Here is a 15,623-nt window from a genome sequence, read left to right on the forward strand (position 1 = left end):
AAATCAAGAACTTTCAGAGCATGGGCACACAATATCCCAATTCTATCGAATCGCCTGCAGCTGCATTGAACTGTTTGCTTCAAAGGATCTCCGATAACTTTGTACTCCTCCTCATAGGTGAAATCTCCTACTAGATATTCATTGTTACCATCCAATTCCTTGCTGCAAGCTGCCAAGGATTTTTCATATTCACCTTGAAAAGCTTCAAATATAATAGGTGTATACAACTTGCTAGCTTGCACCAACATAGTTGGTGGCCTTCGCATACAGATTTTAGGCAACTTTTTCCTTGATTCAAATTCTGAATTCAGTTTAGTATTCCTTTTTCCTTGCACCACCCTTTCAAAATGCTTAAAGAACCGGATGATATCAAAATCAGATTTAAAATGGTTTTTCAAGTCATTATTTAGACTTTCACTCAATTGTGTACTTCTCATTCCTAATGTGAAGACATCTTTCATATAGCATTCGGCCCATTTTTCTTTCAACTTGTATATACTATCCAACCAGGTTTGCTTGCTCACTTTTGCCCTCATGATGTCAAATTTTTGTTCAAATGCTGCCATGTCTTCGTACTCATATATGCATGCACTAAAATCTGACAGAACACTTGTGTCTTCATTGCTCTCCTCATTCTTCACTCCACCTAAATGTTTGATTGCATAATGTGGAAGGTGCATAATCCATGCCACGCTTTTGAAAACACTTCTGCAACTGCCTTTCCCATTGCCAAATCTTGGTCGGTATAGATTGTTTTAGGCTGCTGTCCATTATGAGCTTTTAGAAAGGTCTCAAACAACCATTTGAAGGACTCAAAATCTCATCATACATGAGAGCAGCACTAAAAATTACAGTTTCTCTAAAGTGATTGAACCCCACAAAGACACCAAAAGGCCTACTCTCATTGTTTGTTCCAAAAGTAGTATCAAAACTAACAACATCACCAAAACGTGCGTAGTCTGCGATCATTTTAGCATCAGCCCAAAATATGTTCGCTATTTGTTCTTCACAATCCATTTGCAATGCATATTGGAATGATGGGTTCTCAGCAATTTTGTCTTGAAAATACTTAAGCATGCTACCTGCTTGGCCATATGCCATCTCCCGTTGTCGCTTGGTCCGTAGATAGTTCCTGTGATCTCGGAGTGTGTAGCTAAGGTTGAGGGATCCACCAACTTGGCGACTAGCCAACTCATGTGCCGCTTTCGGTCCTATTCCTGCATCATCGGCTGTTTCAATTTGAAAAGCTTGCAAATCTGAAATTTTTCTTTGTGACACCATTAAATGTATGGTTTCCGGCAAGTGTAGTGCATGGTTGTGTTCCAATATCAGATCAGACACTATATAATTTCCCTTCTTTCTATTCATTTTGAGATTCATGTGGACTTGACAATCGGTTCTAGTTTCAGCTCGAGGACACTTGGTTAAATGATCCCTTTTGTCTTGCAATCGATGACCTTCATTTGCACAAATAAATCTACATGATGTAACACTGTCATCCGACTTGCTTCTGTTTGTATACCTTTTTCTAACCTCAAAACCTTTCTGCCCACTGTAGCTAAGCCAAAATGCCCAAGCCTCATATGAATTTGTAAATTCCATGCCAACCCGAGGTACCAAACCAGGCATCAAGTTATCTCTGTATTAAAAAAAACTAATGAGTATGAAACTAGTGCATACATATGCTGACCAAAAATCGCCAAAACCATGCTGTAAACATTGATTACATATTAGCACACATTACATGCTGTCCATGGCCTTGTATAATTGTATTACACACCTATGTGCTTCCATCGCAGGACTGTTTGACATTGTTTGATGGCAGGTCTCGACAAGATTTTCAGCTAGCTCCTTCTTCCATGAGAAAAGGGGAAACTTGATCGATTTCAAAGCAACCTAATGGTGGAAGTTTGATTCAGTGAGCCATTCATGAGAAGTAGAGGCCTAGAGGGCATAAGAGAGGGTTTAGACTTACAAGATTGAAGTGCAGAAAAGCTCCTGTCCGGCGATCACCTCCTCCACTCACGCCAAAACTTAACAAAACTATTCCATCTGGATACGGCGATCGCTGCTCATTGGCCGCTCGCGCCAAAACGCGCGAGTGTGTTTCTTCTCGCGCGCTTTGCCGCCAATCCCTTCCACTGACGCGCCTTTTTACCTCCCTCCGCATGGTCTGCAAATGGGCCGAAGGGAGCAGCTGGGCAACGCTGTTGGGCCGAACAATATAGAACCGAGCAGCTGAATGTACGAACAAAAAGGAAATCACGCCGTCGCCGTCGGATTCGGAATGGACGCGGATGAAGCGAAGTACGTCCCTCTAACGTAGATGAATCTACGTTAGAGGATCTGCTTCCGTCTCCTCCCCACCCAGCGGCTGTGCTGCAGTGAGCCAGTGAGAGAAAAGAAGAGAGAGAGAGGGGGAGAGGGGGAAGAAGAGGCTGACACGTGGGACCCACGCTGAGCCAGCTGCCACGTCAGATAAAACCGGAGTTAAAACCGTCGAGGGACCTACTTTACACTGGTTTTGTAAGTTGAGGGATACGTTAGTATCCGGTTTTGCGGTTTGAGAACGATTTTGTAACTCGATGACAAGTTGAGGGACCTTCGGTGTACTTTTTCCTTGTTTTCCACTGGCGCAACTTGTGTAATAAAACCGCGACATCTGGGACGTTGATCGCCGATCTGACGGCTCTGCGCGTGTCTGCAGCCACTCTACAAGACTACAACTACTGCCAATCCCGGCCCACGGCCCAATCCAGCCGCGCCTCTCCGTGGCCCAGAAGATGCTGCGCCGCCTACCGCTCCGCCTCGCGCCGACGCTCGCCGGCGGCGGCGGCGGCGCCATCCCCCACCGCGTCCTTCGCGGCGCGTGCACCGCCGCGCCAGCCTCCAGGCCCCCGCCCGACCCGCTCTCCCCGTCCGACCTCGACGCCGTCTCCGCGCTCCTCCCGCGCCTCGTCTCGGCGGGGAACGTCCCCGCCGCCGGCCGCCTCCTCACCGCCGCGCTCCTCCTCCCGGGCTCCACGGAGCGCCTCCCGTTCTCCCCGCTCGCCGCGCACCTCGCCTCCATGCCCACCCTCACCCCGGCCTTCGCGCTCCTCACCGCCATCCGCCACCACCCGCTCCGCCCCTCGCCGCTGCCCCTCGCCACGCCGCTCCTCGGCCACCTCCTCTCGCGCCGCCGCGCCCGCGAGGCCGCCTCCGTCGTCCGCTGGCTCTGCCGCCCGGACTCCCCGCAGCGGCCCGACAGCGCCACCTTCGCTGTCGCCGTCGCGGGGCTCTGCCGGCTCGAGGACCCCAGGAACGCGCTCGCCGCGCTCCGGGAGATGGCCGTGGACGGGATACGGATCTCGGGGAAGCTGCGGGAGTCGGTGCGGGACGCGATGCTGCAGGACGCGAGGATCGAGGAGGCGTGGGCGCTGGAGGCGGCGATGAAGCAGCCGGACTCCGGCAAGCTGGCTGAGCTGGTCCAGAAGCTTCTCGAAGAGTGGGAGGACTGAGACATTGCCGAGGTCGAAGGATCTTGGTTCTCCCTTGCTTCTCGATCAAGGTAGAATTTCCCAATGCATTTTTCTTCGATTTGTTCAATGTCTAGTGCAACTGAGCATGTGATGTTATCACTGAGAAATTAATTAGTGAAATACTGATATACTCCATGTGGTGATATGATCTTTGATAGCATCTGTAAATTGTTCGCTGAGCAGTCGATAATCGTGTCAATGCGATTCTCTAAATTTTCGCAAACCTGAAAGCTTCACCTGATAGAGTTTGCAAATGGGTTGGGAATAGCATATCTATGAAATTGTGTCGACATTAGTTCATATTGTTGCAGCATGAGAGCCCAGAAATTCATATGGTGGAGATTTTCGCAACAATTTTGCAGAGTTTCTTGAATCCAAATACGAGAAGCTGATTTTGCTACAGGTTGATGTAAAAAATGGATTTGCAGTTTGGTGTAAAACTGGATGTGGTGTTCAAATTTTGCAACCATACCAAAGCATACTTTTCATTATGAAAGATGGACACCGGTGTCTTATCTATGCACAATTCTTAAAAAGGAATAGTAAGAAAAAGAGGCAAATGGTCAGACCTACTAGTAGTTATATGAGGGTATCGTTTGTTGATGGGAACTCTCTGTTCATGGTCTGAAAATTAACACAGGCAAACTTTGCATTCTTGCAGGCACAACGTGTTGAAAAATGGACTTTTTTCAGAACAAAGAACAGACAGTTCTCCCTAAACAGAGAGTACAAAGCTTCGGGTTTATAAGAACTTGCAAGATTAGGATTACAAAGCTTCTAGTTTATAAAAACTTGCAAGATTAGGATTAGCGATTGATTTATCTATCAAAGAGATGTTTATAAGAACTTGCAAGATTAGGATTAGCGATTGGTTTATCTATCAAAGAGATGGTTTATAAGAGATGATAAGTCACCTGTACAATGTCGTGATTCTATTCTTTTAGGGTGTGTTTGGATAATAAAAAATGGGGGATGGGATTAGAATTGGGAAATGAATGAAGGGTTAAGATTAAATGAAAGAGGGAGAATGAACCGTTACGATTTAAAGATGTCTTTTCGTAGGTGGGAAATCATTTCCCTTTCCCATTAGCCGAACACTGCCTTAGCTGAAGTCATTTGGGTTCCACATAATTTATCTACATCACAGTGGCTAGTTTTATAACTGACTGGAACTTTTCGCTTAGGCTCTGTTTAGTTTCCAAAAAACATCACATTGAATCTTTGAATATATGCATGAAGCATTAAAATATAGATAAATGCAAAAAAAAACTAATTGCACAGTTAGGGAAAAAATCGCGAGACGAATGTTTTAAACCTAATTAGTCTATGATTAGCCATAAGTAGCCATAAGTGATACAGTAACCCACATGTGCTAATGATGGACTAATTAGGTTCAAAAGTTTCGTCTTACGGTTTCCAGGCGAGTTATTAATTAGGTTCAAAAGTTTCGTCTTACGGTTTCCAGGCGAGTTATAAAATTATTTTTTTCATTCGTGTCAAAAAACCCTTCCGACATCCGGTCAAACATCTGATGTGACACCTGAATCGCAAAAGCTAAATTGCATGGGCCGGAGTCTTGTCTTCTGAATTATTTTTTTCAACTCCTGGTTACCTTCTGGCTGACAAGGCTTTCTTTGAAGCAAATCACAAAAGCTAGGGTATTGATTTACAGATGCCTCAAAATCTGAGGTTTAACAGATGAAATTACCAGAGAGTGGCCTGCGCCGAGAGTGGGTAGTACCAGAACTTTTGGCCTGTTTCGTGAAGAATTTTGAGGTTAATTGGGTGTAGAGTTGTAATATGAACATCATTTCAACGTGCTAAGCCCTCATAAGAAGAGAGTAAAGCCAGGACATTGAGCAAGTTTCAGAATATCCAGTATTATGAGAATAATCACGCAAAATTGGCAGACAATCTGGTACAGTAATGCAAAAAACGTTTAACTTGTTTGCAAAAGCACAAAACTGCCAAAGTACAAACTGCCTAACATCAATATCCTCTGTTCCAGCGCAGCATTTATCAAGCAAAAAGAACAAAAACATCCAGCATTTCTTTTCTTTCCAGATATACAGCATGAGAACTCTTCTTACCCACTTCTGCCCCCCTTGGCTTACAGAAAAGGGTAGGGGCGAACACGCAAACCACAATCTCACACCTTCAATGAGATTCAGCCCGGTTCCTTCAAAAACCCACCGAACGAGCACCATCCTTCGCACAGTCCGCATCGAGCACAAGAACATTTTTTCTTCCTCGAGCGACCAAGATTAACGAGGCCAGCCACGACAAAACTGATGCAATTCAATAGAAACAGCAAAAAGGGAATGTGTAAATCCTTAGGCCACCTACTGAAGAACTAGGCATGCACGCCATTTCCATTGGGATAATATGTTCCATTGGAAAGACCATTGGCAAGCTTCTTTGCGTGCCCATTTTGGTGTACTGTAGATGTGTAAGCACCATTGCTCAGAGAATGTTTAGTAGAAACCACGTGGCCATTGCAGCTGCCTTGCAGCAATCTATCCAGTTGCCCAGATGAGGCAGCAATTAGTCCTGCAAAAGTGTAGTGATGATTAACATGTAGTTTCGAAAGCTTGTGTTTACACTTTACAACACAAAGTACAATTAAAAAGGTTCGTGAACAAGCATACTGAACCAAACTACAAGCAGAATATTATTTGGCATCTTACCGACAAAGAGTGGAGACGGTTTTGAAGGTCTTGACTTGAATTCAGGATGGAATTGTGCACCAACAAAATATCGGTGATTGGGGATTTCAATTATCTAGAAATAGCAAATCTGTCAAGAGGTAACAGTGGCAAAAAAGGAAAAATATTTAAGCAAGTCTCAGTTTTAGTCGAACCTCCATTCTCCTTCCAGTCTCATCTTTCCCAACAAACTGAAGTCCAGCATTTTCAAACTCTGGCACCATATCTGGATTCACCTGTGAAGTTGTAGATGTTTCAGTCCATGTTACAAGAAGCAAATAAATCGAAACTTATAAGAGCTTAAAGACCATACAATACATGGAACATTTCATAGCATTTAGATGTACATCTATGAACCGACACAATGTGATCAACAGACCTCATATCTGTGCCGATGCCTCTCATCTACATAACTGACATTGCCATACCTACAGCAGAACACAATTATTTCAGGGGATGCAACAAATCGCAAGGACTCTTAAGCACTGGGGCCATAATGGTTATGCAGAAAGGCCTATATGTGCACTCACAATTTAGCAGACTTGCAATCAGCAACCTCGAAAAATGTCCTCCTTGATCCTAGGCGCATCGTGCCACCCATATGTGTTTTAGAACCCTGAGTTAACATACATAAAGATTTAATTCAAGGGAAGGCAGTGGGAAGTTGACTTTAAATTCAAAGAGGTTCCCAAAATAATTACCTCAGGCATAAAAATAACACATGGGGTCTTGGCATTGGGATCAAATTCTGTGCTGTTTGCTTCAGGGAGATTCATGACACTTCGAGCAAATTCAACCACAGCAAGTTGCATTCCAAGGCATATGCCAAGATATGGTACATTGTTTTCACGGGCATACTTGGCAGCCAAAATCTTCCCTTGAATACCTCTATCTCCAAAGCCACCAGGTACTAAAACACCATTGGCACCCTGAGATGACAACCGTTCATAAAACCATGACAGGCAATAATTTATCCATTATAACTCATATATGCAACAGCATTACAAGTTTTTCAAAACGCCAAAATAATTAAAAAAAAAAACCTTACCTTCAGTAAATCCCATGCTGCTTTATAAGCATCAGGCGCCTAGAAATTTAGCAAGGAATGATTAAGAAAAGAAAACAGCTCAAATTGGTTTGAATTATGCTGCTACTGCCTAACCTCAATGGCAGTGGAGTCTTCGAGATCAGTAGAAGCAACCCAATCAACAACAAGCTTCCTGCGGCAATCAACAGAAGCATGCAAGAGTGCCTACACATATTACGCAGCACACTCAGATGTTAGAAAACAACTGTCAAATTTATAAAATACAAGCATATTATCACCATGGTAATCTAGCTCACCTTCAACACAGAGAGGTATGAATCAGATAGACCAGTATACTTCCCAACCATAGCAATCCTCACCTGAAATGAGAGCATTAGTCAATGGGAACTAAGAATAAAAAGACCAAATGGGAAAATTGAAGTAAGAAAAAACTAACAGTATCCTGAAGTGCCTCAAATAACGTAGCTCTTGCGACCCATTCATCCAACTTTGGCCCCCGAGCAAAGCTGCAAGTTTATAAATAAATATCCAATCACATCAACTGCCTCAATACACAATAATATAGGTTGGGGAAAATTTAAATGACTAGATATATCGACAAACCTATCAAGGTTCAGCACTTTAAGAATGGCTTCATGTGCCTTTTGGTCCTAAATGGCAGAAATGAGATATACACTGTTAAAACAGGATGTGGGATACGCCAAAAAAGATTTTTTTTGTAAGGGGGAAAAGAGAGATGTGACGTACCCGTAGCAACAAAGGAATACGCCAAATGTTGGAAACATCATACAGAGTGACAATGTTAGCTGCCTGCAGAATGCCAATAAATAATGAGCTAACAGGAGCAGTTTTAGCTGCCAAAGCTTATTGATCAATCCTGACAACATAAGTTTACAGTACATTACCGGTACATGGCAGAACTGAGAGAGTTTCTCCTTCACATTTTCTTCCAGTTCCTGATAAATAATATTGCAGTTCAAGAAATTTAGTCTTAAGAAAAGATTCAGGGACTACCAAGATACAGAATAAAGGTAAATGCAAATTTTCAGCTAACCTTAGTACTGCGACAGGCTAAAATATTTGGTGTGAGCCCAAGACCCCTTAATCCACGGACACTATGTTGAGTCGGCTTAGTTTTCTACAAGAGTAAATAGCATAGATGTAGAGGAAATTGTCAAATGTATTGCGACTGCACCAACTTACCAAAATAAGACCATAAAAGCCATAAGATGGATTAATAAACAGTACAACATAATAAATGAATCAACAGTGTGGTACCTGTTCACCAACAACATTCAGAACTGGAACAAGACTAACATGCACCAAACAAAAGTTACCAGGACCTGACAGCCAAAGTAATGTCCAACAAGAGATTATAATACCAGCTACATAGCAAAAGGTGAGCACAGTATATTTAGTATGCATGTAACTGTGCAAGGTCCTCACCAACACGATATGAGAATTGGCCCAAAGCTTCGATAAATGGCATAGATTCAATATCCCCTGCAGGAGTAACAACACAATCAAGCTACAAGAAACCAGTTCTAAATTTTCTATTAGGACAGCTAACAACCAAAATAAAAAAAAAAAAACTAATTATCTCATGCTCACCTATAGTACCCCCAAGTTCTATCACACAAACATCAGCTGGTCCCTCCTTGCCATCTACAGGTACCATTGCGACACGCTCAATCCACTCTTGTATGGCATTTGTGATATGCGGGACAACCTTGAGAAAGAATCATTGAATGATCAGAACGAAAAGAAACATACATGCAGAGGTTACTAGGACAGACAGAGATAAGTTCACATCAAATGAACCACACCTGAACAGTCTTTCCCAAGTATTCCCCCTTCCTTTCCTTTTCAAGAACGGACTGTCATCGAACATATAGAAAGGCAAAAATAAGTGTCAGAAAAAAGTCAAAGCAGTTTGTTATGCAGGGAGCAGCAACTGTATTTACGATGTCACATATTTGACACGATATTAATCTTGTATATCCTGGTGGTTAAAAAGTTCGCCTGAGCCCTTAATACAATCATCAAGTCACATAAGACAACAATGGCATCATTTTCCTTCCTATGTAAAATATAGTAACGTCGACATCAATTGAACCAATTTAAAATTATTCTGAATGTTTGTATACCAAAGAATGCCGTAAAATAGCAATATTTCCAAGCTCTTAGAATTTATAAAGAGAATTAAGTATGAGACTTTAAATTGGATATATTAGAAGTGCCAAATATAAAACAAAAGACCATGTAAATTAAGCTTTTAAGAGGAGAAACTAATTTGTTTACCTGGTAGATCTTTCCTGTGGTTATATTATTGTCCCTGGTTAGTTTAATGTCAAGAAACCTCTCGTAATTCCCAAGATCCAAGTCCACCTGCAAGATGAAAACGACAACACTCCTTGAGATAAGTAAAAATGTGCTAATCCTAGTAAAATCTGATTTGGCCACATCTCAATACCTCGCCACCATCATCAAGCACAAAAACCTCACCATGTTCAAACGGGGACATGGTCCCAGCATCTGTGTTAAGGTAAGGATCTGCACATTCAGAAAATGCAAAGAGAACATGTCAACCTCAAGAAGACAAAAGAAAGCAACTAGAGCATCTGAGCAAGTATTAGCTGGCTTGCCGCCACAATTTCTACAAGGCACAAGGTAAAGCCAAGTGCAGCAACAGTACAAAAGTCAGAAGGCTACAACAGCAAAAACAAAGCAGGGTTTAGGTGATATTGGATAAGAAAAACAACGAGAAAACAAACCACGTAACATAACGTTGAATTAAGTCAAAGATTCCAATGTGCTAAGGTGGCATCCTATGGTTTGAGAAATGATATCTAAATCATCATTCACAGCAGCGGATATCTAAATCAGCATTTGCTATCCCTCTACAAGGCATCTGATAGACAAGGATGGGAGGGAAAACCTAGTCTTTTCCAGCTACCTTGTTTTCATGGCACAGCAGGAAGGAGTAGCAGTCAGTCTAATCTAAACATGATACTTATAGCAAAGTATAACACATCCAATTAAAGCATATGTTGCCAAGTATCAGGAGCTTGCTCGTGCGACTTTCACAAATATTAACAGGTACCATGAGGTTAAACCCTTTAGGCCAATAGATGCCACAGGTAAACGTGTAAACCAGTAAAGTATAAAAGTCAGAAGCTAGTATAACATTAGACCCAATCCTGCATGGGGCACACCATTTCTTCAGACTTCAGACCTCTACCTTATTACAAGCAGATGATACCCAAATCACCAGCAGACAAAAAAATCAGCACAAAACCCCCCTGAAAATGATATCCTTCTAAGTGTAAACACGGGAGGGCATATCAACTTATCGTCTTCTAAGTGCAAACACGGGGACATGTACATGTATGCCATTAATCCGTAGTGTAATCTTTAGAATAGGTGACAAAGCTCTCTCTGTTGGCAGTGAAGAGAACTCAATCAAAAAGGCAATCACGAATCTGCCTCTCACAGCGCGAACGAGACAAGATTTCAACAAGCTAATCGACATCACATCCATTCCTTCTCCCTTCAGAGCCCGGCCGAGCCCTAAAACCCCTACAACGGGGGCCGAAACCGAATGCAACGGCGAGTGGAAGGTTCAAAAGAGGTACTTTTCAGTTTTCACCAAACCCAACCAATGAATCTCAGTCTCCCCTGCACCTACTCTCCACCCACACCCCTCACGCCCGCACGAATCGCTCGAAAGCCCAAATCTTCCGCCCCTGCCCGCCCGGATCGACCTCTCAGACCCCCTCCTCCCCTCCCCCGCAAAATCACCCGAATCTCAGGGGGGGGGGGGGGGGGCGGATTCCCGGCGGGGCACGTACCGATCTTGATGGAGGTAATGCGGAGCCCGCACGACTTGAGGACGACGCCGATGCTGCTCGCCGTGACGCCCTTCCCGAGCCCGCTCACCACCCCGCCGGTCACCAGCACGTACTTCATCTCGCGCCCCCGGGAGAGAGAGAGAGAGAGAGCCACGGGCGGCGAACCTTCTTCCCCCTGAATCCCTCCGGAGTCGAGCGCCGCCGCGCAGCCCGAGGAGGAGGGAGGAGGAGGGTTTTGGGGGGAGGAGGAGGAGGGCGCGCCGCGCAGCCGCCTCTCGACAAGGGGAGAGAGGAAGGGAGGAGGAGGGGGGGCAATGGAGGCGGCAGAGGGGATGAGGGCTTTGGGAGTATTTATAGTGGAAAAATCTCTTCTTATTTTTTTGCCCATCATTTTCATTTTCCTTTCATTTCCTTTTATATATATATTATTTTAATATTATAAATAGTTGTTTATTTATTTAGTACTACTATCTCTTGCGTTCTCTGCGGGTGTTTTTAGTTTTAAGTGGCCGTTGTTTTCGTGTTGAGGGGGAGGGGGGGTTGGTTTTTCTGTTTCGGCCAGATCTAGGGAAAATGGGAAGTAAAGGTTTTTTTTTTCTGTTTCATTTTGGTTGCCTATAAAAATTGTAGTACTCATTCCCTTACTGAGAACTGCTAAAATACATGTACTATTGCACATGTGCACATGTCACACGCTCTAGTGCATCACACTTATATAGTGTAATTTCAACCTTGTGGTTTGAAACGTGTATTACTTATTCTTTTTTTACTATGTCATAAATATTTAATGTTTATGATAAGTTTCGATTAAATTTTTAACCATTAGTACGTATGATATTCTCTCCCATGTGCTTTCTCATTGCCAATTTTACAATCGATTTACACAAGAGGCCCAACCTTTGTCATGGGGGTGCAAAGGTTGCGAGCCCCTACTATCAACCTTGGGACTATGGAAACCCCCCTCCCTCCCTAAACCCTATCTAATTTTCTTTTGTCATATATCTATATAAAAAGGGCTGAAGTTTTGTCTAGTTTCTTTGGTTCCACTTGCTATCTTTTACTCGATCCGCCATTCATTTCACTCTAGATCAAATCTGTCCGTAGCAAGGTATATAATTTTCAAGTACTTAAAGATATGTGGCAAATGTCGATACTATAGAAGAATTTCGTCATGAATACCAAATGTTCAAATGAAAAACTTTTTCAACAACAAGGTACCCAAAGTTCAACCAATCCAATACCCTTCTCCATGCATACTCTCTCATGATTTTTCAAGTGTCGAATCTCTACTAGTGAAAATTGAGTCCTACAATACTACCAGGATGAGCCACATCATTTGATTAATATCAACCGTTAGGTTCATGAAGTGACAAAATAGATAGAATAAATCTCAGCCATTGAATGAAAGAGGGTATACTAGAATTTTCTGGTACTCCCTCAACGTGGCAAAGAGATAAGAATAGTAGACATTAGAGAGAAAAAAATTGAATTACATGCTACAACACCGTCCATGTCTCACATCCCTACACCGAGTCAGGGAGCCTGATCCTATGCCCGGTCGATTGAGTTAGCTGACCGACAAATAGGTTTATGAATGTATATGAGATTTGTTTTTTATACGTACGATTGATCTGTCAGTGATATGGGCCTGGGGTATCAGGTTTTGAGGGAGGAGGCTTCCCCCGATGCCACGTGGCCCTCCCCCGAGGGAAGTCAGGCCCGAGGTGGGGTGGCGGCCACTCCTTCCCCAAAGACTAGTCGGAGGAGGCTGCCCCCCGATGCCACGTGGCCCTCCCCCGAGGGGAGTCAGGCCCGAGGTGGGGTGGCGGCCACTCCTTCCCCAAAGACTAGTCGGAGGAGGCTGCCCCCCGATGCCACGGACGCCATGTGGCTCCCCCCGAGGGGGGATCGGGCCCGAGGTCGGGCGGCGGCCGCCCCCTCCCGTGACTAGGGGTCGGGCTCCCCCGACCCCTTCTCTAGGTCACCACGTACGGTGGGTTAGGTGTCCGCCTCTAGGTACCCACCTACCCACATTTATGGTGTCCCGAGCGGTCGCGCCATGCGGCGTGCAGTGCACTCAACCGGTCTGTGACCGGTCGAATGACCGATAAGACTGGCTAGTGCGCATGTGCGCTGCTCGTGTGTCAGGCGGCGTGCAGCCTGACATGTCCCATCAAAAAATGATGGTGAGAGGTTCTCATCCTCTTATCCCAGCCGGAGTCGGTCCTCCCGCTCTGGTCAAATACAAGGCTCCCGTTTCCCGGTGTAATAGGAGCCCAGAAGTCTTCATCCATTAAATGGTGACTGACAGGGGCACCCCCCGTGTCAGGCAGCAAGATTTGACAGGCCCCATCATCAAGACGACGTGTGCTTGGCTTCCAAGCACAGAGACAAGACATGCATTTAATGCAAAGATTATAATACTTCTCCACCGGAGCTAGGTTAGGTTGTTGGGCCCATATGGTAACCCCTTGAGGTATAAAAGGAGGTCCAGGCCTAGTGGTGGAGGGGGGGGGGGGGGACTTCCGGGCGAACTGGGGCTTGGGTCTCGCAACCCCAAGCACTTGTGTTCTATATTCAATCAATCATGCACAGGAGTAGGGTATTACGCTTCTCAGCGGCCCGAACCTATATAAACCTCTCTTGTCTCATCGTTTTGGAAGGGCCTAACCCCCTCAAGATCACACAGCTCCGCTCACCAAGCCCTCGAATCTCACCCGCTGCCCCAGGCCGAACTCACGAAGGGGGGCCTCACGGTTCCCTGGTGGAGGAGTTCATTCTCCGACATGATCCCTAAGAAAAGGGCATACTAAACGAAAATCCCAGATCTCACATCAAGAAAGTTATTATACTATCTCAATGTGAAATAATTGGATACCACTAAAATTTACATACACATCTCTATTCACAACTGTCGTTTGAAAAGTGCTGCTTCTCATCTACTCCGTCCGTTTACAAATATAAGGAATTTATGAATGATAGGTGTGATCTTTACTAAACAAGGTACCAGAGTAATTCCACCTTAATCTTAAACTCTACTAAACAACATAGGACCAATTATATTTGTGGACGGATAGAGTACATAGCTTATAATCAAACGTGTGAACTGACCACATTACAACTTAGAATGTATATTTCATTATTACGACTATGCTTCTTGTTGTTCTAAGAACACCTATTTTAACTAATTACTATAAATAATATTTAACATGTTTCACGGAGGGAGACTATGGTCGCGCAAATGCGTGACCTAATAGGCTAGTTTAATAGAAAAAAAAAAAGATAAATGGATAAAATCCACAAAAGCTTTCTCTCGACACAGTCAGATGACCTAAAAAAACAGTTATAAGAAAGTACATTTGCAAGGATATAAAGAAGGCCTTCAACTTCAACGGGATAGGGAAATGATTTCCACTCACTAAAGGATAAAATTTTTAGTTTCAACAATCCTTTCTTTTGACCATCTCATGCTATCCTAACCATTCATTCATTTTCCGGATTCAAATCTGGCCTCTCAAAACCACATTTACCAAATGGGACCTCGTTGATTGTGGTTCCGGTGCATAGAACCTATAATTTTTCCAAGATTTATATTAATACCTCAAATTATCCACTAGGTTCTATTGCCATGCATGGAGCTTGAGAAAGTCCTAAAATTAATCTTATTCTCTTAGGACCAGTGAGAGCACGTTGTTTCTGCTCAAACTATTTTCTCTTCAACACGTACTGTGGCTCTTCGTCGGAATCCTCATCCTCTTCCTAGTTCCTAGTCATGGCCAGCACACATGCTGACATGCATATATTGGTAGCTTCACCAAATTAGCATCAATGAACAAAAGTCCACCATAGGTAATGTCGTAATTAATGAGTAGGAAGCATGTCCTTCGAGCCTAATAACAAAGGGATTTTACTTTTCTCAATCTAATTGCAATATATATAATGTCAATGATTTTCTTAATATATTGTTACACAGCACACTGTACGAGGGGAAATTGGCTTATATATGGTCAGATGACTAGGATACTAGTGCCAATAGTTTCTACCAGATTTAATACACAACTTGTTTCTGTACTACCTCCATTCTCTTTTATTTATTGTTTGGACATCAACACAATCTGCAAATCACATGTTTCACACCGATTAAAATCCTCTAACTTATTTCTCTTTAACTTATGCCACTGATATGTGAATCCTCTATCCAGCGAGTCTATATGTCAGACTTTAAGTCAGGTGGAAGTAAAGTAGAGAATACTCTCCCGTTCCACACAATTACCTTTTCTAACTACTCCCTCCATCCCAAAATATTTGACGCCGTTAACTTTTTTAAAAATATTTGACCGTTCGTCTTATTCAAAAAATTTAAGTAATTATTAATTCTTTTCTTTCATTTGATTTATTGTTAAATATACTTTTATGTATACATATAGTTTTACACATTTTATAAAAACTTTTGAATAAGACGAATGGTCAAACATGTTTTAAAAAGTCAACGGCGTTG

The 15,623-nt window shown here is 43.3% G+C and overlaps 2 protein-coding genes across 2 annotated transcripts; one reads left to right on the plus strand and one right to left on the minus strand.

The window, feature by feature from the left end:
- Nucleotides 1-2,763: 2,763 nt before the first annotated feature.
- Nucleotides 2,764-4,682, plus strand: LOC127755623 (uncharacterized). Its single transcript, XM_052281317.1, has 2 exons — nucleotides 2,764-3,550; nucleotides 4,183-4,682. The coding sequence occupies exon 1, from the start codon at nucleotides 2,784-2,786 to the stop codon at nucleotides 3,498-3,500; it is 717 nt and encodes a 238-aa protein (XP_052137277.1). The 5' UTR covers nucleotides 2,764-2,783; the 3' UTR covers nucleotides 3,501-3,550; nucleotides 4,183-4,682.
- Nucleotides 4,683-5,385: 703 nt separating this feature from the next.
- LOC127780818 (uncharacterized) lies at nucleotides 5,386-11,444 on the minus strand. The gene is made up of 21 exons (XM_052307796.1): nucleotides 11,126-11,444; nucleotides 9,748-9,827; nucleotides 9,576-9,662; nucleotides 9,101-9,151; nucleotides 8,886-9,003; nucleotides 8,721-8,777; nucleotides 8,553-8,617; nucleotides 8,329-8,412; nucleotides 8,180-8,230; nucleotides 8,022-8,084; nucleotides 7,878-7,924; nucleotides 7,711-7,780; nucleotides 7,571-7,633; nucleotides 7,389-7,478; nucleotides 7,275-7,313; nucleotides 6,928-7,155; nucleotides 6,757-6,842; nucleotides 6,606-6,654; nucleotides 6,382-6,462; nucleotides 6,209-6,302; nucleotides 5,386-6,071 (listed from the first exon to the last, which is right to left on the minus strand). Exons 1-21 carry the CDS (start codon nucleotides 11,241-11,243, stop codon nucleotides 5,875-5,877), a joined length of 1,818 nt encoding a protein of 605 aa, XP_052163756.1. The 5' UTR covers nucleotides 11,244-11,444; the 3' UTR covers nucleotides 5,386-5,874.
- Nucleotides 11,445-15,623: the final 4,179 nt, after the last annotated feature.

Source organism: Oryza glaberrima, chromosome 1 (assembly GCF_000147395.1).
Source record: "Oryza glaberrima chromosome 1, OglaRS2, whole genome shotgun sequence".
Classification (NCBI taxonomy): Eukaryota; Viridiplantae; Streptophyta; class Magnoliopsida; order Poales; family Poaceae; genus Oryza; species Oryza glaberrima.